The sequence below is a fragment of the Clupea harengus genome, chromosome 2 (genome assembly GCF_900700415.2).
Source record: "Clupea harengus chromosome 2, Ch_v2.0.2, whole genome shotgun sequence".
NCBI lineage: Eukaryota > Metazoa > Chordata > Actinopteri > Clupeiformes > Clupeidae > Clupea > Clupea harengus.
In genome coordinates this window covers 32,816,584-32,841,838 of record NC_045153.1, presented here as the reverse complement: position 1 = coordinate 32,841,838, position 25,255 = coordinate 32,816,584, and the positions used below count along the sequence as shown (strand labels likewise).

General features: G+C 40.6%; 1 protein-coding gene across 6 annotated transcripts in view; it reads right to left on the bottom strand.

The window, feature by feature from the left end:
* The window catches only part of epb41l5 (erythrocyte membrane protein band 4.1 like 5), a 63,426-nt gene that overhangs the window by 23,378 nt on the left and 14,793 nt on the right, over nt 1-25,255 (bottom strand). For all 6 annotated transcript variants that reach the window (XR_006151508.1, XM_031561446.2, XM_031561430.2 and 3 more), the window contains 6 exons: nt 13,469-13,511; nt 13,167-13,245; nt 11,521-11,565; nt 1,566-1,618; nt 298-418; nt 52-139 (listed from right to left, as the gene is read on the bottom strand). Coding sequence is in view for 5 of the 6 variants with exons in the window: in XM_031561446.2 (XP_031417306.1) it covers nt 52-139; nt 298-418; nt 1,566-1,618; nt 11,521-11,565; nt 13,167-13,245; nt 13,469-13,511 (429 nt within the window). In the remaining variant the exon portion in view is untranslated. The remainder of the gene's footprint in view (nt 1-51; nt 140-297; nt 419-1,565; nt 1,619-11,520; nt 11,566-13,166; nt 13,246-13,468; nt 13,512-25,255) is intronic.

The following is a 25,255-nucleotide window of genomic DNA, read 5'->3' as shown; positions in this document are numbered from 1 at the left end:
CTGCAGAACATTAGAACAGATGTAGCCACTGCTGACTGATGGCCTTCTCACCTTAACTCTGTGCATATCCACACCATACATCTCCAGCCATTTGGCTTTGTTCAGATAGTTAATCTCAGCTTGCGCTGGCATCTGCCCCCTGTTGGACAATGTAGAAAATGCAAATGACTGGTGTTGCATAATAATAATGAATTCTGAACAGCAAAAGAGTGATGTTCTTGGTTTGCAAAAGACCATTCAGAAAATGCTTAGTACAATTCACTTCAAATGTATTTAGCAGTGTGACTTGTGTTTTACCTGCAGTCCTTCCAGTGATTGTAAATAGCCAGCTCCATGTCTTCGGTCTGCTCCGGGGCAAAACGGAATTCTGACACCAAGTCCAAAGGGTGGTCTGCTGGGTCACAGTCACCCAACTCAGCTGAGAGGTAGATGAACAAATGTGAATATACAGGGGAAATGAAATATACTGAATTGTAATAATTAGGGCTGTCAACGTTAACGCGTTAATCTATGCGATTAATGCGGCCACGATTAACGCGATCAAATATTTTAGAGGTAGATGAACAAATGTGAATATACAGGGGAAATGAAATATACTGAATTGTAATAATAGTATTAGTAATAATAATAATAATAATAATAATAATAATAATAGTTTTGTTATGATCAGGTCTAGATCTACACCCCCGCTTAGTTCTTTTCCAGTGTTTCCCACACATGGATTTTACTTGGGCGGTCCACCATAGTATATTAACAGCATCCATGATTGATTAACTAGCACAGAGCTATGGCAGCTATGACACAGACAGGGACAGTAGAAGGGCAGTGGACACCAGGCAGGCACGTACAAACAGCACAAGCAAACGGAGCAAAGCGCGAGATTAGAAATTGCTGGCTGATGTCAGAAGACAACTTCAAGTTCCACAGTGTACCGTTGTGAGTCTGGTCTATGAGAGCAGATATGGTGTTGCATTCTGAGTGTGAGCACACGGTTTACTTTATTTGAAGATGCGATTGAGGAAGCATTTGAAAGGAAGACTCTTAAGTATCCGGAACTGGTAGTGGCAAGCACACACACAAGACAAGTGGAGATAGGTGTTAGAGGCTTTACAGAGAGAGTGGTATGAAATATGTGAGTCTTCAAGCTTTTAGCCCTGCATCCCCTAGTCTTCTATGAATGGTTCAAGCTAATGTTTCAATGGCATGGCATTCTTTCAGCTACGCTTTGATTTCTTTCTCTATTAAAACACAAACTGGTGACCCTTCAGACTTTTCTTGTGCCTTAGAGGTGGATCGAGGCCCACCAATCAACACTGCACTGAATTAATGAACAAGCGGTCAGTGGGACATCTTTTTTTTTTAATTGAGGCACATAAAAATGACCCTGCTATCATGAGGGAATTGCAGCGTAGCAGTTTGGTGACAACCAGATTTAACCGGATGTTGTAAAAACAAAGTCAAATTCTTAAAAAGGATGGGTGTTCCATGGCTGAGAGTTTTCCTCAGTAACTGCTCAACATCTTGTCATCCATGTTGAGGGGCATGTGTCAACTTGTATGTCTCACCTTGCAAAGAGAAAGCAGCTAACTCCACAGCCGTGTCAAAAGGACATTCCAACCTGAAATGGAATTGAGGCAGTGGAGGTAAGTATCCACAACACACAAAACAGTCAACAATCTGAACATTGTCAACCCACCACAACAAACGATCACATAAAGATTGTTGATAATTCTGATTATGTTGATTCTCATATGACTGGTGTTGTGGGAAGTGAGATCAAGCCTCTCCCAAGAGAGGTTTGTTGGGTCCTGGGCCTACAGTTACAGATTTATAGGTTCCTAACAATACACTCATTAAAAGCCTGCTAAAACAACATAACATACAATAACATCACATCAAACAAGCTTTAAAATACATTTAGATAAAAGAAGCATGACACTTTCCTGGCGTAACTCCCTACCCATACTGGACATCTGTACACATGCATTGGTTAATATTCCCTAGGCTTCTTATTAGGGCCCGAGCACCGATGGTGCGGGGCCTCCAGAGGTCACCTGCTGTTTCCATAAAGATTATTAGTGTGATCATCTGAGCTCAGAAGAAATACGTGTATTGAACTGTCTTATGTTGAAAACATGTACATTACCAACCAAATTCACCTGCAATATTCCGATGTTGAGGACAAATTCAAATTCGTTAGTCCACTGGAAACCGCAAAAAAACTATACATTTCATGTATGAAACTTGAACATTAACAAATGGACAGATAATCATATTCTTTGCCTTGATCTTATTGCATACAACAAGTGAACACTGTCGACTCATTTTGAATGTTGTTTTATTAATCATAAATATAATCCACTACTGTTGAGCAATCACACTTCCCATTTTCTTGCAGAAATGCATCTGTAATTATTATTATTATTATTATTATTATTATTATTCTGTGGGTGTTCCCATGGGCGTACACACATCAGTGTTGAGTTGCTGATGTAGTGCCACCCTATCGGTCTCGTCTATGGTGCCCCTAGACACTTTATCAAATTAATTTCAGATTTGGTGTACACGAAGTGACAGGTGTCCTGATGTTATGTTGGGAAGGGACTTGATATGCTGAACAGTGTAGCCACATGGAAAGGGTGAATTTTGGGCTGCCTAACCATTCTGTCGGGTGAAAGGATGTTCAACCAAGGAAATGAATGAGTTGTGGCGTGGGGGTTGGTCTTGAGGTACCTACATCATGACGTAGCCCTTGAGACACATCCAAGGGTCACGACCATGTTTGCTTCCTGAGATCTGTGAATTAGCAACATTGCTAATGTGCTTAACAGAAAAACATTCACAGGCTTAGAAGGACAAACTGTCCCAATACGAAATATCGGATGAGGCAGGAAAACTCTGTCGTGGAATAGGCATCAAGTCATGATGTAGGCTGTGTCAGTTAACCCAGCTCTGCCAATGCATTTCACTATTTAAGCCTGGATGCTTGGCTATACTAGCAGTTCGCCCGTTAGCTAGATTTATTAAACCACAGAATTTCTTGCTATCATACCACCTGACAAAACCGAAAAATGTGTTTATTTAATTTTTCTTTCAATTGTTGGCTTGCTTACCTAAAAACTCACTGTGGGCTACTACTACAGAGAACCGGTGAAAAAGTAAGTTTCTGTTCTCACTTGGTTTGCTGAATACAATATAAAAGCAGGGAAATTCGAGTACCAAGGAGTCATACTACTTTCAGTAAGTTGAGGACGAATTGCACAGTAAGATTTGCAGTTGGCAGCCATTTTTATGAGCCACCCAATTGGCACTTTTGATGCACTTAAGATGTCCACCAAATTTCGTGAAAATCGGATGATATAGTGCCCAGCCTACGCTCAACGTCCGTTATACACATTAAGCTACAGTCTGGTACAAGGAAGGGGTTTGGCCTACGAACAAGCAAGCCCACCTGGCAGAAAGTAACACCAGCGGGTCGCTGACAACTTCTGGTGGAGGTGTGCCATCAATAAGCTGCTGCCAGGACAGCATAAGCCATATTTCAAGCCAAGCAGGGCCACTGGACTAGATGGGAGGGCACTGAAGAGGAGAATGACCTGGAAAGACCTGTGGAACATAGAGGCAAATAGAAGGAGTTGCCTCATCTATGCCACATACGATGTCCTTCCTTCTTCCATAACCCTAAATCTCTGGCTGGGAGAGGATGCTGCCTGTCCCCTCAGTTCAGTTCCTGCCAACCTCAAGCACATTGTTGCAACACAAGGCAGATACACCTGGCAACACAACCAAGTACTGAGGTGTCTGGCATCTGGAATCGAGGATAAAAAGAACAACCAAAGCTATGCCAAAGAATGCACAGTCAACCCTACCATTACATTTACATTTACATTTAGTCCTTTAGCAGACGGTTTTATCCAAAGCGACTTACAAGGATGTATACACATTTTTACATTTACACTGATGGCACACTGCACATCAGGAGCAATTAGGGGTTCCATGTCTTGCTCAAGGACGCTTCGACAGGGAATCGAACTAGCAACCTTTTGATTACTAAACGACTTCTCTACCTCCTGTACCACTGTCGCCCCATGTCCAAATACCTTTCAAAAGAAAATTGTTTGCGTGCCAAAAATCAGGCCTACTAAACACAACCAGGGACTGGAAGACGCTCATCTTGTCCCCCAGAAAATCACCAGCACCAGTCTGGAAGAAATCCCATTCCAGCTGGACAGGGGTGATTCTCAATGCAACCATTACTTCTGTTTCAATGACACACTGTGTTATCTATCTAATCCTAGGTTATCATGTCAATTTTGCATTTATTTTTGTGCAGGTGAAAATATTGGGCTGTTTATGGAAGCAATAAAACTGGCAAGCTTTGGGCTACTTTGGGCTACTTTGAGCATCTGCCGTTTATTGTTGTTCTGAGAAATTAAGGCCATTACATGCAAAAATATATATCAGACAAGGATGTGCACCACACTGTTTCCAGAAGAGTGCAAACTGACCATCAGGAACGAAAGAAAAGCGGGCGGCCCCACTGTGCAGAAGGATCAAAAAACATCTACAGTCTACAGAATCTAGTTTGAGAAACAGATGCTTCACAGCACTCCGGCTCACAGCTTTATCAAACGGTATCAACAAACCACCGGTCTTATCTTCAACAGTAAAGAGGCTCTGGAATGCTGGCTTTCTACACAAGCCATATCCAAGCCTAAAATGGGCAAAAGAAAACAGATGCTTGTGGTCAAAACAAAGTCTATGTACCGAGCAATCTATCAGCTGAGCCTCAAAATAGAGTAGATGAGTAGTATTTTGCAAATATATTTGTAAAAGTGAACATTTTTGTTTGGTTGTAAACAAACAAACCTACGTCATTGTACTTTATTAAATATTCGCTTCATGAATGAAGACTTTAAACCCCTTAAGTCGGCTGCATTGTCGCCAAAACAGAGCAACATTTGATTTCAATCTTTGCACCACATTACCACACCAACATGATAATAATGTTGCCATAAACCTTAAAGGCTTTTCCTTCCTATTAATACACCGACAAATAAAATGACTGTTTAAAAAGTACCTAAAATAAGTTTCAATCTCTTCGTCACAGCACCCGTGGGACAGCGTAAACACCCACCCCGTTATTAGTTGTTCTATTCACACTGTGGCACCAAATCCAAGTACAGGAGCCGGCTTACTGACAGACACCTCACAGACTGCCTCAGACTGGCTGTCTCTGCTTATGAGCCAAACTACAAGGCACTCACAGACAGTGTTCAGTCACAGCCATCACACTGACTTGTCACATGAGTGTTGTGTTGTAACTTCAGTTTATAAATAAAACCGTTCATATCCAGCCTGCTCATTGCAAAAGTGTTTTTTCTTGTTCATATTGTTCACAAAGTGTTTGATTTCATTCAATTACAATAAGGCCAAATATAAAGTTAAGTTGTAAGTACAGTCTGGAGTCCGGACAGTCTTTTTCTCTCAACGCCTCAATAGGTAGATCTTCGGGTCACCAAGGCAGAGGTCGGTGATCTTTGGCCTAAAAAGGTTGGTGACCACTGTTCTAGACCATAGTGCTGCCTTCAACAATATAGATCATCATATGAACTTGAAACTTGAAACATATTTTGCTACAGAGACTTGAACATCATGTTAGCATCAAAGGCTGTACCCTATCGCATATACACGGGTTCGTGGCTAGGATTTTCCACCATGCACGCTGGTTGATTCTGAAGATGGCAGCGCGCACGGGTGCAGCAGCTCCTTGCTCTCCAGTTTGGTGTTTTGTTTATGTGGTTTTGTACTCGTTTATGTGTTTGTTTATGTGGTTTTGTACTCGTTTATGTGTTTGTTAGTCAAGATTTGCAAAGCAAACTACGACCACAGCCGCCAGGAATTAATTCACTACGGATTGCAGCACGAGCTATCTGTAACAAGGACATTTCAGAGGAGCCACAACATACCGGAGGACAAAGCAAGAACCCCCGGGGTCTCTGTGGATTATTGTCGGGTCCATCAAGAGACACAGACGGCGGAGGGAGAGGAAGCAAAAGCGAGGATGCCGGGCAGGCCTGCTTACGTGACTTCTGAGCATTGCTCACCAACGCAGATCAATCACCCACAACATGGATGAGCTGGAGCTACAGGCCACAGGAAATCATCTCATTTGGAATTGCTGCGCGATTACCTAAATTTCCCTCGGGATTATTAAAGTATCCATCTATCTATCATCTATCTGATAATTAGAGATGCTCCGATCAGGTTTTTTGGTGCCGATCACCGATCACCGATGACTGAAATCAGTATCTGCCGATCCGATAATACCGATCACCGATCACGGTGTCGATTGAAGCTTTCTATTTATTGTGTAGCATTATTTATGAAGTTAATTATTCTTAACAACATAGGTATTGTATTTTAAGCATTTAAATTACGAGACGAGAAAGTATCATGAATTGACAACCATCTGTTTTATTGCAGGGAACGTGCAACATTCCAGTGTAGAAGCTCTCTCGCTTACTATAAAATGTGTAAATAATAATAAATATTAAAATAATAATAAAAATATATCTTTAAATGAAAATCACAACAATAGAATCACATGTGCAACATTCCACTATCTAGAGGCTCTCAAGAGAACTTGGAGCTTATACAGTAGCTTTCCTGTGGAAAAATAATAATACAAACTTAACTGCAACATAAACAGGCTATAGGCAAATATCCAATATGAGGATAGCAACGACATCACGTACACAAGACTTCACAACCTCTCCCTCACTATATTACTTTTTTGCTCAAGCAATATCCCACCTGATACAATGCCAACGTGACCGTTTCAGAGTACTTTGTGACTTTTCGAAAAGTGGAGTCTGTTTATCTGACTGATGTTTTTAAAGTATTTACCTTGTGCTAGCTCTGTGCCTTTAGCAGACCTGCCAACCTTGAAGAAAGTTTTTGAGTACCAGGGGAGTTTCAGTTTGGCAGGGGCTTTGCATACGGTCAATTCCCCACTCACCGCCATATCATCCAGTTATTCAACATTATAAATCAGCGGCGAAATAAACAATACAATCATATTTTCTTGACAAGAATTCCATAAATGAAAAGAGATCTTTACATTGTGCATCATTTAGCACTTCTAAAGAATATATATATATATATTATATATATAAATGCCTATCTCACAGTATATATATATATATATTTTAAAGCTCCAATAAAGTATCCATCTATCTACTTCCAGTGGCACTTGCTCTTGACTGCTTTGCCTCATAGCTTGGCGACTTGGCCTTTTTGAGCAGAGCATCACTGAAGCCTTCCATGTGACAGACAGTCCACCTTTCTTGTCACCAAAGCGCTTATCATGTCAGTGCTCAGGGTTGCTCTGTATTGGGTCTTGTTTTTGGTAACGAGACTGAAAATCGTCATGATTATTTTATACCTGCCAGGCTGGTCGGTTGACTGGCTGCAATAGTAGGAATTATTTACTACGTTAGCAGTCTGTAGTCAAACACCTTTGCAATGGTCACTTTGCCCCCAACAGAGCGATTCAAAGTTAGAACAGTCTCCGTGGCGTTTGAGTTAACGTTACTGCAGCTAAATTAGCCTACTCCATCAGTTTTTCACACCGTAGCCGTCTCGTAACCAGGCGAATCACATCAGATGCTAGCTACTACGGCTAACCTTTTATACAAATTTATCTGAAGGATATACCCCTTGAAATGCATCATCTCGTTAAGTTACCGAACACATGTTTTAACGTTTTATATGCTAACATTAGGGTCACATTTACTGTATGTGCTTGATTATTACTCCCCCACTTCCCATTGTACCTCAGCAATGCATTACGCCTCGGTGGATAATAAAGTAGCACTAGTATCAGTATTGCGGGTCAGGGAGGATAGTGCTACTTTATTATCCACCGAGGCGTAATGCATTGCTGAGGTACAATACAACTTACAGTAACTTACAGAACCACAGGCACAAGGTCGTAGCATCTTGTCCAATCTGAGGGATGTAGTTTAAATAAATGTACAGTATAGGTTTGTATTGATTGATTTTTTTTTTGCGTAGTTTCAGCTGGCATTTCGTACCTGCGTATTTTGACTAGGAATTGCGTGGTTGGTACACAAAATGCGTGCAGGTTGGCAGGTCTGCTTTAGGAAACTCCTGGGCTAGGTTAGCAAGGTGTGTGGAGAATGGCACTCCAAGTTTGAGGATTTAAAATGTGACAGTGACAACCGGCATATTACGCAGGGGGGGTTTCCCATTTCGCTCCACATCGCGCACCTCGCCATAACCCTGGTTTGTGTAAGTTACCGTTTGGAAACTTCCGTCTATAATAAAAATCTTTTCACGTCAGATTTGCTCATTGCTGACACTTTCAAAAACCGGTTTTGTAAAATGGTCTGATGCAAATACATTAAACAGTGATAGATTAAAGTGTGGCTTGTTAATGTCATCCCTTTCCTAACAACATCGATTTAGATAGATAGATAGATACACTTGTATTAATCCTGTTAGGGAAATTCACGTGTAATAGCAACAAGGTAATAGGAAGAATTTTGTATTATTTTTGTTTTAAGCTGGAGAGCTGCTATAACACACTCGCTGCGCCATGGCAACCATTCCATTCATTAAATAATGCCGGTCGTGTGCGTTGTTCTGGCTGGTCTAAAATATTACGTCCAACTGGCTAAGTAAGACCACGAAAAACTATCCACATGTAGTTAGAGCAGCACACTATCCCAATACAAACAACTAAGAACAGTAGAAAATTGTAAGTCACGAAAAAGGAGCCACGTCATACATTTAGTTTATGTTGTTGCTGTTATGAAGTGAAACAGTGGGGTTAATAAAGGTTCAGCCTGAGGTTGCGAGGCGACCACGAGAATCATTTCTTACCATTGGCGGCCTGAAATGCCTATCTCTAACGTTTTATTGAAACGTCTCTGATAGTAGTTCTCGCAGATTTTATGTCATCTGATCGGCCATGTTTGATCGGCCGTTTTGAGGACGCCGATCAAAACCGATAATGGGAATATCGGCCGATATTGATCGGCGCCGATCAGATCGGAGCATCCCTACTGATAATAACCGAAACCTGGCTTCACATGCTAATACCGGATGCTACCGTACGGCTAGCAGGCTGAACAATCCATCGGCAGGAAAGGAAACAAAAAAGTACACAAGGATTCAATCAGCTCTCAATCAGCTGCACACTACCGTAAGCAAACATCAACGGACTCATCCAGACGGTCATCATAGCGGGTGATTTTATTCAAGCGTGCTTATTCCAACTTAAAGCATGCCTTCGGAGCCGCACCCCTCCCCCACTTAGGACAGTCAGATCACCTTTCACTGCTCCTCATCCCGGCATACACACCGCTCAGGAGGAAGACAAAACGAGACACAAAGACCATACAAATCAGGGAGCTCTCTCTCAACTGCAGGACTGTTTTGAACAAACAATGTGGGACATATTTGAACAACAGGACTTGCAGGAATACACAGGAACTGTACTGTCCTACATCAAACATTGTACACAGTGTCACTGCAGACAAAAGGATTTGGGTGTTTCTTATCCATAAACCTTGGACGACAAGCGAGGTCAAGACTCTACTCAAAGAGCGCAACTCCGCCTTCAGGTCAGGTGACAAGGCCCTGTATAGCACTGCCAGAACCAATCTGAAGAGAGGCATCAAAGACGCCAAGGAGGCTAAGAGAAAAATCGAGGACCATCTCTCGGACAATAACCCAAGGAGGGTGTGGCAGGGAATTCAAAGCATCACTAATTACAAGAACAGCAACCCAAGCACTGTCCATGCTGATTCCTCACTGGCAGAGGAACTAAACCACTTCTTTTCCCGTTTCGAGGTTAACAGGCCCAGCACAAACGCACTCCACCAACTCCCAGCACCAACACTCTCACCCTACAAGAAAACGAGGTGAGATGTGTGCTTAAATCAGTAAACACAAGTAAAGCCGCTGGTCCTGACGGAGTATCTTAATCACAGAATTGCGTATGGTTTAATTCGGAACCTATGTAAAACTTCAGCCCACTGTAAAACTGTAACCTGATGCAACTTTAACCAAGCCCCTTGAGCTTGGACAAAAGCCACGTATCTACAGATGTTGCGTTCTCTCTCACCTCAGGCAACGCCTGGAGCAAACCGTGTCTCCCTCCACCGTCAACCGGTGAAGACCTACCTTTTGACCAAAGCATGTCACAGAAATGTCATTGAGACCCAAGGAAACTTTGTCAACGTGTGAAAAGGGGGTATAATATGTCACCTTTAACACATGACTTTGTAGCTTAGATTTTGGATTTCCGTGTGTTGCTATGGCAGGTCACATATTTACTTGTTAAAAAATTAAAATGTTACAGAATATCTATAATTATGCAAATTCTGGAAGGACAGAGAAAACTTTGTTTTAACAATAGCTAATGAATCCTGTGATTCAGAAAACAGAGAAACACAATGCAGAGGAACACTGGAAATGCTGTATTTGTAGTTTATGTATGAAGAGGAAAAACTACACATTGCATCTGGACGTCCTTTGGTACTCATCATCATCATCATCATCATCATCAAATGTGCACTGGGGTAGACAAATCCCTTTTGCTTGCCCAGAAGAGTATCTATAGGTTTGAATGGGGGCGCTCCAGTGGAACAACCGCAGGATATGCAGTAACACATGAAACATGAAAGCGTACGCCAATGGTATGAGATAAAGAAATGAAGTCATTCTTGCTTTAAAGTAGCATTTTTACTGCTGCTCCTTAATTATCAGCATCGCTGCTGAAATGTCACACAATCTATTTTCATGACAAAATGTGATGCTTACCTAACATTAGCAAGCTATCCTACATTTTAATGTTATAGGTTAAATCCACAGGGCAAATAACCAACCCAAGCCAGTAGTGAGGATAGTAAGTGCTGTATATTAGCCCCAGTCAATCCCCCTGATTAAGATCTCATTGGATCAGTCATCCGATCAAGTTAGTTGTTTAGTATAGTACATGTTGTCAGGTTTATTAGTCATGTGTTGCCATCCTAATAACTTCAACAACACCTCAGTTTTGTTTAGTTTAAATGTGTTATATGCAACACTGCTTGTTTACCACACATTGGATTCCTTTTATCAGTTAGCTGGGTAGCTAGCTGGCTGGTGAGATTAAATTATAGGTTTATTAGAGTAAAATGTCAAACTAGCTAACTAACTAGCTAGGCCTATTTAGTCATTTTACCCTAATAAACCTATAATTTAAATCAACAAAATGACTATGTTGGAACTAAAAGCTAGCTAGGCCTACTTTTTAGTTTCAACATGGTAATTTTGTTGATTTGACAACACAAATGACATTAGGTGAAACATGGGTTGAGGTATTTTTGTTGTTACATAATCCTTCTGAGCTGTGGCTCCTCAAAGACTAGCCGCACTGCTAAGCAGCTGACCACATGGTGTCTAATACTTAAAGAATTGTTAAAAGACAAAAGTACATAAACTCACCTGCCACCAAGTACATCTTGCTTCAGCTGCAGAACAAAGAGGTATCTAGTGGAGCGAAGGAAAAGCACAATAGAACACATTTTCACAAGGTTTTGCAGCATCTAATACCCAATCTCATTCACACCAAAGAAATATCATACAGAACCCAAATGCATACACCTGTGCACATAGTGGTTTAAAGAAATATTTTTTCTCGTGTATCAACCCCAAATTAAAGGTTTAGTAATTGATGCTGACAAAATCTTCTTGAGATTTGAGCTCAAAAGAGAAGTAAATACACTCGGAGACATTAGGAGGCTCGAGTGCCCCGTTATTGATTTCCTGAAATAGTGTATTGCTCAGACCGAGCCCCTTTTTGAGCTGAGTTTTGAGCGCGCAAATCGGACGTAGAATTCACCACCGCTGTTTTGCCATCATAAATGGAGAGAGGCTTACAATTATGTTGCGTAATCACACTAAACACCTAAGGGCTGAAATACGACTCCAGCCATAATCAGGTCAATAAATACACTATCTAATAACACTATCTATGACTTACTGCTGTAAGTAATTAAGTTATTAGGGTAAGCTGTTTAAAGTATAATAATATCAGCAAAGACTTATTAGTTCAAAGTTTCAATTATGGCACAACCCAAACACTACCAAGATCAGGGTGTCCTAGAAGCCAGAGACGCTGCTTCTCTCAAAAATAAAGGTCAGGTATTTAGCAGACACTTTTACCCAAAGCAACTTACAGATAACCTCCAGCGATCGGGAATCAAACCCGGGTCTACTGCTTACATAGCGGTGACGCTAACCACTGTACCACCACGCCCACTAACGTAAGCTTTGAAAAGGGGTAGGAATGGCCAAGCCAAAATCCTGACTTGAATCATATAAAAGGCCTAGTATGAAAATTATTATCAGTCAATACAGTTAAATGATGTTCAGATGTAAACTACTAACTTCTGACTTTGGGGAGCAAGTACTTAGGTAAATTAAAAATGTAAGTATTTCATTCCTGGGAAAATTATGGTCTTGGATGGAGAATTTGTCATAGCCTCAAAAAGAAGTTATTTCTTGTGTTGGTGTAGGGAGTGCTAGGGTAAGAAGTATTTCAGAATGTACTCTGGTTATTAAGGCACACATCACTATCAGTAGTGATATATTTCAGAATGTACTCTGGTTATTAAGACACACATCAATCTATCAGTAGTGATATATTTCAGAATGTACTCTGGTTATTAAGGCACACATCACTATCAGTAGTGATATATTTCAGAATGTACTCTGGTTATTAAGACACACATCAATCTATCAGTAGTGATATATTTCAGAATGTACTCTGGTTATTAAGACACACATCAATCTATCAGTAGTGATATATTTCAGAATGTACTCTGGTTATTAAGACACACATCAATCTATCAGTAGTGATATATTTCAGAATGTACTCTGGTTATTAAGACACACATCAATCTATCAGTAGTGATATATTTCAGAATGTACTCTGGTTATTAAGGCACACATCACTCTATCAGTAGTGATAGCAGCCAGTCTTTTTAGGTGCTCATGCACAAGCATTCCTTTCAAGCATTTCTATATTGAAACAAAAGCATTCATTTCTTGCTACTTTGAACAGTGTAAAAAAAAAATGGGTGGCTTACCGAGTTAATTCCTCGTGTAGGTTGTTGGGCTCCGAAGAGTAGAACTTCACTCTCATGTGCAAACAGTACGGTGGTCCAACTATTGCAAAACAGGCAAAGGCAATTGTAACTGCACAGAACTCACAGGTGTATAAACAACATTATACCCACATGTTTAGGTGTATAATACATGTAATCCAAGCTAAAGTGGAAGAGGTAACATCTTAAAACTACAACATTTAAAGTAACATCAACACAGTTTAAAATGTACTGCAAATACTTTTGTAACCACTGAGAAAAATAAAAAAAAGGGAGCAACTTACTTTTGACTTGTTTTTTAATGCCTTTTGTGACATCCAGCCAGTGCTGAAAAGAGGAGAAAAAGGCCTTTACAAAAACTGACAACATGTTTTGTTATTTCATGTATCCAAGTATCAAGGGCATACTGGATCCTAACAATTGTTCATGGAATTTAAAAGTTATTGTCATGAATAACAGTGATAATTGCCTTGAAATAAAACAATTTATTAACGAGGCTTTATTTGTCACTAGAGATGTACTAATCACTCTTTTTTGATGTCCAGTCTTTTCATAAAAGGCTGAAAGATAAGACAAGTTTCACCAAAGACACAATAAAGTAGAGAAGATAAAAGGATTAAATAGAGAATGCAGTTGGACGCAAAAGTTTGGGCACCCCTCTGTATCCGTATTTAGTTGATTTTGAAGTGAATACAACCTTAATTTCTTCAAATGTTTCTGCACTGTTACTTATTATTTAATGAAGCTAAAAATAGAAGAAACATTTTACCTTCCAAAACAGTCTGCTCTCAGCATCCCAATACATGTCTATTCTGTCTGTCTTTTCTTGCTTTGTGCAGCAGTGCAAGCAGTGAACTTGGCTTGGAACTTGAGTTTTGGCAGTACTTTCTCTGCCGTTCCTGTGCAACCAAGCTCTCTAGCTTAAGCAATATGCCAGGGATGCATAGCATTGTGGCACGCTCAGGTCACGCACAGTGAGTGCACCGACTGAATGTGCGCAGGTAGGGAGGTAGACAGGCAGGTAGGCTATCCAATGATTGCATGGGGTTTTTACGGCTCTGCGACTGTTGAGATTGAAGGTGCAACTCAAGTGAATACTTCTCCCCACAAGAATATATCACATTTATATTCAGTAAACTGGCACCAAGAGCCTTCACATATTGAGGCACCAAGTTCATTAAGCCAAACCTTTCTGTCTGCAGTCCTTCATACCTTTCACACCTAGGCATACCCCATACTGTCCCCTTCCTATGAACCCGCCCCCCCAGACAAACCCCACAATGTTGTGTATTCCATCCTCCTATATCTGAACATGATTTTTATGCTGTTAGGGATTTTGCTGTGGAGTCGCCATGAGGAGACACTGACTGCTACATGTGGTGAGAGAACAGAGCAAAGAGTTAGGAGTTGCCAGGAGGTTTGGAGTTTGAAGGAACATCGCTGCCTTTGGAGGACAGAGGGATGCAAGGGTAACACAGAAGAGACCTACACTACACCACACCACACCACACCACACCACGGACCATCTGACCTAATCATGGCTTCTTCCTCCTCTCTACCGTAACGCATTGTGTGCGATCGGTCACATGGAATACTTAGAATAAACACCCTACCCACCAGATCAGCATTCGAGTCCTCTGCTAAAATAGAGTTCTGTTATAATATAGTATAACAGTCGCCATTTCATCTGAAATTCACCATTAAAACAACAATCTTTCAGGATGTAAATTTAAAGAAATATAAAAATATTTCTAAAATAAGTTGTCTACCCAGCTTTAAGCTTTAAGGCAGCATTTGATTGTGAAGAAAGTCTTGGCGTTAAATGTTTCTTTGCTATAGGGGTTCTTTTTACTTCTTTCACTTGTAAAATCTAAATCGGTCATTTCCACAGCGGTGCCCAAAGTTTGTACTGTAGATAGATGGTGGGTTTGCTCACACACAAAAATACAAATATTTGGCTTTACAATACCTAATGATATCCCAAATGAATACAACCATGTTAATTCAAAATGGCCTACTTTTTATGACCAAAAACACAAGAAAAGCGCTTGATTTATTACCACAGACCACCTGCTGTTAATCTAGCTAAATTAAAAACATACATCCTGCATCTTTCTTATGCAGTCTTTTGGAATATTCTCTGATACATGTGCATTTACATTTAGTCATTTAGCAGACGCTTTTGTCCAAAGCGACGTACAAGGGAGAGAACAGTCAAGCTAAGAGCAATACAAAACCTTGTGTAACAATAAATATTACTTTACATAAGAAATAGAAAAACAACCTAGAAAGGAAAAAGAAGTGCAGGAATGTAACTGCTGAAGTGCAAGTTAAGCGCTAGTCAAGGAGCCAGTTAGGAATGGAGGTGCTCTCTGAAGAGTTGGGTCTTCAAAAGCTTCTTGAAGGTAGAGAGGGACGCCCCTGCTCTGGTAGTACTAGGCAGTTTGTTCCACCAACGTGGAACTACAAATGAGAATAGTCTGGTTTGCTCTGCTTGCACAGACGGCAGTGCCAAACGGCGCTCACTAGACGAGCGCAGCGTACTGGGTGTAAAATTTGCCCTTACAAGAGCATTTAGGTAGGAGGGAGCAAAACCAGCAAGCACTCTGTAGGCAACCATAAGTGACTTGAACTTAATGCGAGCAGCTACCGGCAGCCAGTGGAGCTCAATGAGTAGCGGGGTGACGTGTGCCGCATGTGATACATTTTTACATAATTCAAACTAGTATAACAAGATAACGGTCCATTTAGCCATTCCCAAACATAAGTTGACAATCTCTAACCTCAAACATGTGAAATGTGAATAACCTTTCATCCATTATTCAAAACAGGCTTGGGTTGCTCCTGAACTTCAGAGAGTTTGACTTAAGCCACCCGACTCGTCTCCCTTCTTCCCTTTTTGTCAAAGATTCTTCTTGTCTTCAAACTCATTTCTGATTTTTTGTCTCAGAACAATTGGCTAAACCCTAAGTAAGTAGTCTGGTATCAAAAGCAGTCATTCTACTGAAACTACTTTTTCACCTGTGACTGAGCAGAGGCTTTTGCCATTCTCATTGTTTCAGTCATCAGTTCTGATTTTACTAGACTAGTCAGCAGCATTTGACGGAGTGAAGCATGACATCCTCTCTATTCTGTCCGAACTGGGAATTTCAGGGAAAGCACACAGTTAGTTGGAGTCATGCCTCATTGGGCGTTCATTCAGTGTGTCTTGGCAGGGACGAGTGCCAAATCCTTATAACCTCTACACTCGTGTACCACAGGCAATGAGTGCACTGGTGGAGTAAGTAGGTAAGTAAGCCATCTGCTCATCTCATCAGAGACAAATGAAATGACTGGACAGGATCTTTACATCCCTACGGCTGCCACAGATGACAGATTATTTTCTTTTTGTTGTCAGAGCATTTCATTAATGTATCGTTATCAGGATGTACAGAGAATATTCCCACTGCATATTGCCAGTAAAAAATGTATTTATTCACTTACATTTGTAGTGATCATGTAGTGCTCATATTTATTTTACGACATCACGGTGCCTCGTAGAATCATGACTATAAATGTGAAACGTTATTGTTAATGATACAAATATTCTCGTATTTATTATTATTATTATTATTTAAATCCAAGGATGTTTGTACAGCAGATGTGATCGCAATCCAGAATAGAGCCTGTGTGTTCTCTTCAGTTGCTCGTGCATAACGCTAGTGCTGCAGTGGTATGCCATAGAAACTTTGCACAGTGTACAAACCACCTTTTTGTTTTGTGATAATTTGAAGTACTCCCATACTTTCGAAGCCTTGGGTCTTTTGAAACGTTTACACTGAACCTCTTTTCGGAATAAAGTTAGACTCTGCGGCAGCCGCCATGATTTTTTTAAACTGGAGCGTTTACTGGAGCCGACCAATGACTCAACCAAAAACGACTGACGTCATGCACGCAGCAATTACGTAGTGATATTGAAGAAGAACATTTGTTATAATGAATAGAAGCGTTTTAGAAATCGAAAAGGTAAAAAATAAAAGATGCGTCGATTTAAAATATTAATGTCGACGCATTTTCAGCAGTGACGTCATCGATGACTTCGACTAATCGCGGCAGCCCTAGTAAGGAGACTTTGTTGTGGTCACCTAATGGCTCGTGCAACATTGTGCATGACCTGGCATTTCTGCTGGCGTTTCACCCTCAAAATAGGGCCCTGTCATGGAAAAAGGTGTCCGGGTGCCAAAAGGGGTCCGGGTGATGTAATATTGGCTTCGAACGACTCTTGAGTGACAGTTGCTATACCAACGCTTGCATTACGTCATTGTTGGTATAGCAACTGTCACTCAAGAGTCGTTCGAAAGCCATTGTGACATCGCCCGAACCATAGACATAGTATACATAGACCCCTCCTCCTCTGTTGCCTCGCGAGTTACGTCGCCGCCATATTGCAGTGAGAGTCGTTTTCATCAGTTTCGTCATTTGCGTCAAGATGCCTCAATCGTTTTCAGTTTGGGGATGCACGGCCCTCCGAACACCAGAAGCAAGATCGCGTGGAATTACCTTTCACAAGTAAGACTGAACAATTGTTTCTATTCGTATTTTGCCATTATAAAATGATCTATGTTGAGAGCTAACTGACAGTTAGGTGACAACACAATCAGGCTATTAATAGCTAACGTGAAATGGGAGCAAAGCCTAACGTTACGTTTTTCTATCATTTGTCAAAAGAAGATCATATTGGCGAGAAATATAGGGTATATGTATAATCTACCGTTATTTGCTTGTCAGTAATTACAATGTATGTATAATGTAATTATATAGCATTTATGTTTGCGACGGGAAAACTGTGATAATACCTGCATTTCGGCTGAACGACTGTCCACAGGTGCATCTCAAAAGAATAGAATATCGTGGCACAGACAAAAGCCAACAATCAGAGTCCAATAGCTCTAGCTTAAAGACACACACTGACTAAACATAGAGAGCTATCAGCCATGATTCCTGGCTTTTGTGTGTCTTGAAGCTAGAGCTATTAGACTCTGATTGTTGGCTTCAGCCACGACAAGATGGTTATACATTAGCATTCATATGGCCCTACCTGGCTAGACCTCCCCTTTGTGTCAGAATAAACATATTATTGGCGTTTTCATAAGGCAATTGATCGAAGAACAGCATACAGGCAGTTACTAATTAGTCTGTGCTATCTGAATTTCAGATATTCCGATAGGCCTCCTGTCAAAACAGGGCCATGAGCACACCAAAGACCAGAGGGAGTTTGCCCTCACTCTCCACCTACATGGTCCAAAAGCATACAACTATCTGAGAGAGTCTCTCCACCTTCACCTACCACATCCACTGCAAAGGTATTTATCATGTCATTTAATTGCATTTTTTAGAATTACTGGTTCAAATACATTATATAACTACTTTTTCATTTGATAAAGGTGGATGACTTCTGTGGATGCCAAGCCTGGCCTCAACATGATGATGTTGGACATGGTCAAATATGGACGTGTGGCTCTCATGTTGGATGCCATGGCCATCAAAAAGCATATCCAGTATAATCCGAATACCCAAAGAATGTCTGGATTTGTGGATATGGGGGATGGCATTAATGTTTATGGTCAATTGCACTGTTGCTAAGATGATTTTAAGAGAATGATTGTATATATTTCAGTGTGTATACGTACAAATATATATATATATATATATATATATATATATATATATATATTTTAAATAATATTACATTGTATCAAATATTATATATATTAGTAAATTATACATTATATTGAATTATTATATTATATATTGTTATATTTATATTAGAATTAAAATATTTACATATATTGCAATGTGTATATTTCACTGCTGTAAAAATATAGAAAGCAGCAGATGTTTTGATGTATGGTTACCCTTGTCTTCTGTATCAGAAGTGTTTGTTTGTGTAATTACATTTTATTGTCAATTGCACTGTTCAAGGTTATGTTTCTCTTTGCGCATATTTGAGACCAACTATTAAAAAACGGACTGACTGCCAGTGTCTCACTATTTGATTTGTAGGCTATTTTTATACCGAAAAACCGGAGATCCACCGTTATTGCGTTTGTTTTACGGGACAGCTGGTCCCAGTCCAATATGGCGGCGACGTAACTCGTCACGGCAACGGGCTGAAGCAGTCAAGGAGGGGTCTATGTATACTATGTCTATGGCCCGGACCCCTTTTCGCAGCCGGACACCTTTTTCCATGACAGCCCATTAGTTTAATGATTCTAGAAAAAAAACTACAGAAAGAGAGTCTTGGAACGCCACAAGGTGAAATAAAGTAATTAAAAACACAGAAATATACAGCAACATCTTTTGGCCACTTGTTGGTGCTAAAAAAAACATTGAAGTTGACGACATGTATGAAGTGGCCAGTGGCGTAACGTAGTAACGACGGGCCCAGGTGCAAGATATTATGACGGGCCCCCCTAGTGAACGCTAAAAAAAAAAAAATCGTAGCGTTCCCTACTTCCACAACCGCGTCTAAAAAAAACGTTAATCAAAGGTGTTTGTTACCGATATAAATAGTGTTTAATTAATCAACCTTACATATTTCAGAAGTGATTGGTGTGTACACAATGAACTAAGTCTTGTTTGACTCTCAGCAGGAACATTTCTTACCGTAACAATTGTTAACTGTTGCATGGTTGCTGACACACCACTGAGGGCAGAAACAGCGATTCTGATCCCAGCTGAACTGCTGCACTGCTGACTCCGTGGGCTGGCGACTAGTTGACGGCAATTCAAAAGCCAAAATAATCTAATTTAGGCAGCTTTGCCGCCTTCTCCTCCTGTTCTTTTTTTCTCTTGCCCTTTTCTACTTCCACTCTTGTGCTTAAAAGGCATTGTTACGAGTAAAGTTGTGCTGTGCAGTGCTCAATGAGCTAGGTTATCAGACCTTCAGACCTAACCAGAATTGGTTTAACTATAGCGTATTGTATTGTCACATGATCAAATAGAGACTTGACATGGGACAACAACATACATATTACCCAGCAATCATCATTGCTAATCACAAAAATACCAAAGAAAATAAGAACTTATTCATTTAATTGAATAGTGTTTTGATAGTTTCTATAGTGTATGTAGGATAAGCATATGATTTTGTTATAAATTGCTACTTTTTCCCAAAAAATAATCACAACCATGACTGAGATAAGTTTGCCCTTTCAGGTGTATATATAGCATTTGACACTACTAGCATTCTTAAAATAGCGTGCATTTGAACATAAGCACACCCGAGACAATTTGACGCTTTGCAGGGATCGAGGGTGGGCCCGCTATGCAACCTTCGCTGATAGGGGGCCTGTTAGTTTACGCGTGTATATCTTTGGGCTCGGCTACGGGCCCCGACACCTCACAGGCCCAGGTGCAGCCGCACCTGCTGCACCCCCTATAGCTACGCCCCTGGAAGTGGCGATTCAACTATGATCATTTTGGAGGATGTAGTTTGTGGTAGAGGTCGACCGATATGGGTTTTTCAAAAGCCGATGCTGATATTTAGAGAACAGGTCGGCCGATATATAATGCCGATATCATGTTGGTTTTATTTTTTTTGGGGGGGGGGGGGGGGGGGGGGGGGGGGGATGCATCTGATAAAATACAACAATTTAGATCTGCACTCTGTACTCTACTTATTATTTTATATTTTAAAAAAATGTCCTATGCGTAATGTGCGCCTGCTCCAATTATCAAAGTGTAGGTAGGAACATGTCTTTACGTAGCTCAATAAACTTCAGATAACGTTAACGCTAGCTTTCGGACTGCTGTTATCGTAAGCCCACTTGTTGAATCAAAGCCCATTAGCATATGCAACCGTTTGTAACTAACGTTGGGTTTCTTATAACCATCAAATAAATCGCTTACGATAGCAGATTGTTGAGTTGAGATGAGATGAGAGGAGAGGTTCATCAATCCTGTCTTCATTCTCTGCCTCAGCTGACAGCAGGTGCTGCTGGCTTTGCCCACTTGATTAGCCAGCTAGCAGAACTATTCTCATTTGACTCTACTGCGGGCAAACTTTGCACTGGTATGCGCATGTATATGAGCGCCATCCATGAAAAAAAATATGTTTATGTTATATTACATGCTTAACAGTGGCAGACCACATGATAATTAACCTTGTGAGTGCAGGCATCAGGCAATGCCGATTAACTAAAAATGCCGGATATCGGCCCGATTTATCGGGCGACCACTAGTTTGTGGTGCAGTTAAACTGTATTGAATTAAACATAAAGTTTCATATGGGGGGGGGGGGGGGGGTCTAAATAATACATGTACAATAGTACAACCACAAACTGCAACTTTAGAAATGTAAAATCTTTTCTATAATTATATGCCTTTGTGTGCTTGGCTTTTCTGTCTCTGCATGTCTTTGATTCTTAGGTGCTGACATTTCTGTCTCTGCACGTGTGCTTAAAAGTGTACATTCTGTGTGTGTAGGCGAGAGGTGAAAAGAAGAACTGATTGTTCTTCTTTTCTACATCTGGAGCATTATGTACCTAAACGTTTTCAAAAAGCATAGTTGTTATCTCTGCCAGATAGGATGTTGGCATCAGTCACGCCAACTTCAGCCGTGTGTGATGCGTTTGACTTTGCTTCTCTCTCGTCTGCTATGTGAATGAGCCCCATATTGAATAAAAGTACTTATACACTTTAGTCCACGAGTCCCAAGTGGGAATTTTCACCTAACAGCAACCTCCAAAATGAAACAGCTCTCTAAATTAGTTTAAACAAATACTGAATATTATAACCTTCATGAAGCAAACCTTTATTGCACCACTAGTGCATTAATGTTCCTATGGCAACCGAGTGTATGATGACACACAAGTGTTACCGTCACCTGTGGTCTTTTGCCTAAAGGACAGATGTACTGAGATGAAAGGAATCAACTCAACGTAATCAAACAATCTTTCCAACATAATCTTACTCTTTGCCAAAAGTAGTAGGCCTACCACGAATTATTCTAAACAGTAACATTTCCTTCGCACACACGCAGACATTAGGGATGGTAAGATTGTGAATTATTTATATATTTAATTGGTAAAGTCCTGCATTCTTTTTTTGATCATGTAAACAATACAAACCCATTTGGCTTCCTCACCTTCTGAGCATTTGATGTCAGACTAACTGTGATGCATAGAGACTAATATTACTGATATGTCACAGGGCTTCTTTTCTCGAAAGACCATTACCATCATTTTATATAGATTTTTTTAACAAATAATCAAATAAATCTATTTGTTCACCTGACCCTTTGAGGTAAAAACACACTTCTGCGGAGATCATACGTCAAAAGCTTTGTCACAATGTATGTCATAATGTATACGGTGTGAAAATCTGTACAAAAAAAATGCATTCATACTGTGTGAAGAAGGTTCGGCTGACAAGGGCACTCCGTATTAAAGAGTGCATCACAGGTGTTTTGACCTCAAAAGGTAAAAAGGTCAGGTGGCCAAACAGATTAATTTTTTTAAATCTATATAAAATCATGGAGATGGTGTTTTCCAAAAAGAAACTGTGGCATATCAGGAATATTAGTCTGTATCAGTAAGTCTGACATATAATTCTCAAAAGGTGAGGAAGCCAAAAGGATTTGTATTGTTTAAATTATCAAAAAGATAAAGATTAAAAAAATTATTTAAAAGGCCTTGTGACATATGACCAGTGCTTTATGAATACACCACAGCTGGTTTGACATATATACGTCAATCAGTGCAAGTGTGAAATACCTTTTTTTCTATAGCTTTCTTTTTTTCAAATTTTGATATTGAATACAAAACTTTGGATAAACTCCAGATACATGGTTTCCAACATTTTTGCATCTTTTACAACGTATGCCCTGAAAAACTGACTAATAATTTGTGACCACATCATTTGTGATTTTGATTGTGATTCCTCCTGTCTTAACGGAGATGTGAGGGGGCGTGTTGAAACAGTTGTCAAATTACACAGAACGTCGTCAGGGACCTAAATTCTTCCTCGAGGTTGGAAAATGTATATCACATGGTGAAAATCAAGCTTCTTGATTGAAGCGTAAACAAACTCTTCAGCCAACGGGATCATGAAATCATAGCAATATAGATGAGAAAAGTATCTATAGCCTAAGGCCCATTTCACAGTGCCTGCCTGGTGTGTACATGGTGGCTGCAATACCTGTTGACTTTCATTTGGGAGCCCATGTTAACAGATTACAGTATGCACCCTGCCTGCGTGAGACGCACGCTGCAGCCATAAGTCATCTAGATTTGAGGCATGGGGCCTATTTGTTTACACACGAGGTAAACAGATGAGACCAGAGTGATTCTGCATCGAGTTTGCCTTTGATAATGTCCGTCTGTACACAAAGATAGGGCTGACGGTAGCAGCACATCAAAAATGTCGGTGGTGTGAATAAACATTGAGCAGTTCCAAAACGCAGCAGCCGCCACAATGGCGTAACATTTTCAGCACTCATACCATCTCACTGTTTTTTTATGCATCTCAGCCACCTATTACACATTTATTAGTCATTTATTAGACCTGCGCATCACGTTGAACCATAAGGTGTTGAATCAAATCACGTAGAATCGCACTGCATCGCAATAGGGGTGAATCATATCGTATCCATGAGTAGTTGCTTCTTATGTATCTTTACTGTATCGGATCATTGACAATACATGGAGAGGTGTATGGCATCATCAGCCTCAGTGGTGGAGATGCACATCTCTAGCAGGCATATATGACTCAGCAAGTCGACCATTACCAGACTTAAACACAAAATTAACACAACATCACAACGCCACAAGATCCTTTTTAATGCATGCGAAAAATTCCAACATAATTGGTGAATTAATAACGCTCTTGTCCTAACGTAGACACCTCTAGACCAACCCCCACGCAACAACTCATTCATTTGACTAGTTAAACATTCTGTCACTCACCAGACTAATGCAGGGGCCCAAAAATCTGATCAGGCCAATGACTTCACATATACCAAATATGAAAAGAATCCGATGGGACTTCCGGGCCAAGACACAGACAAGATGGCAGCATAGAGGAACAGCTCCCGAGTATTCGACATTTTACCACGCTCCCTAAACATTGAATTACGTTTACGAACTGAAAATATTGAGTAAGAGGGGCAAGGATGTCAGCTAGGGGTAAAAAAGAAGGAAAAGAAATAAAAAAAAACAGGGCAAACAGGGACTCAAACTGGAAATTCTTACGCGGCTAGCCCTGACAGAGAACCAACGGCTAATCTAGCTTTGATCCTCCAAGAATTAAGAGACTTTCGACAGGACAATAAATCTCAACTGGCGGAAATCAAAGGAGAAATAACAAAAACAAACAATAGACTGGAGGAGGCCGAAGACCGAATCGAAAAGGCTGAAGAAAGATTACAAAATGTCGAGGGTGTTTTGTCAGAAATGCTAAAACTTCATGCTCAAATGGAGACAAAGTTAACCGAGCAGGAGAGCCGCTCACGACGAGTAAACATCCGCTTATATGGGATTCCAGAAGGGGCCGAAAAGGATAGTGCATCAGTGACTGAGTTGGTAGAACAACTGCTGGGTGATAACCTCGACATTGCTGATACAACAACTCTACAAATCGAGAGAGCCCATCGCTCACTAGGACCTAAGCCACCGCCAAATGCACAGCCAAGATCTATCATTGTCAAATTCGCCAGCTTCCGAACCAAAGAGATGGTACTTAGCAAAGCATGGCAAAAGAAGGGCTTGATGTGGGAAGAAACACGAATTAATGTTGACAATGACTACCCGCCGCGCATTCTGCAAAGGCGAAAAGAATATGCTGAAGTAAGAAAAGCTCTCAAGGAGCGAGACATCAAGTTTCAAACGCTGTTCCCTGCCCGGCTAAAAGTGAGATACCGGGAAGGAGACAAGATCTACGACACCGTGGAAGAGGCAACGAAGGACTTGGCTAAGAGGGGATTTAACGTCGTGCCTGTCAAGCAACCTGAGACAATGATGGAGCGCCTTCAAAAACTAAGCTGGCAGAGAAGCGGACGAGCCCTACAAGTTGAAAGTTCTGGAACCCCTCAC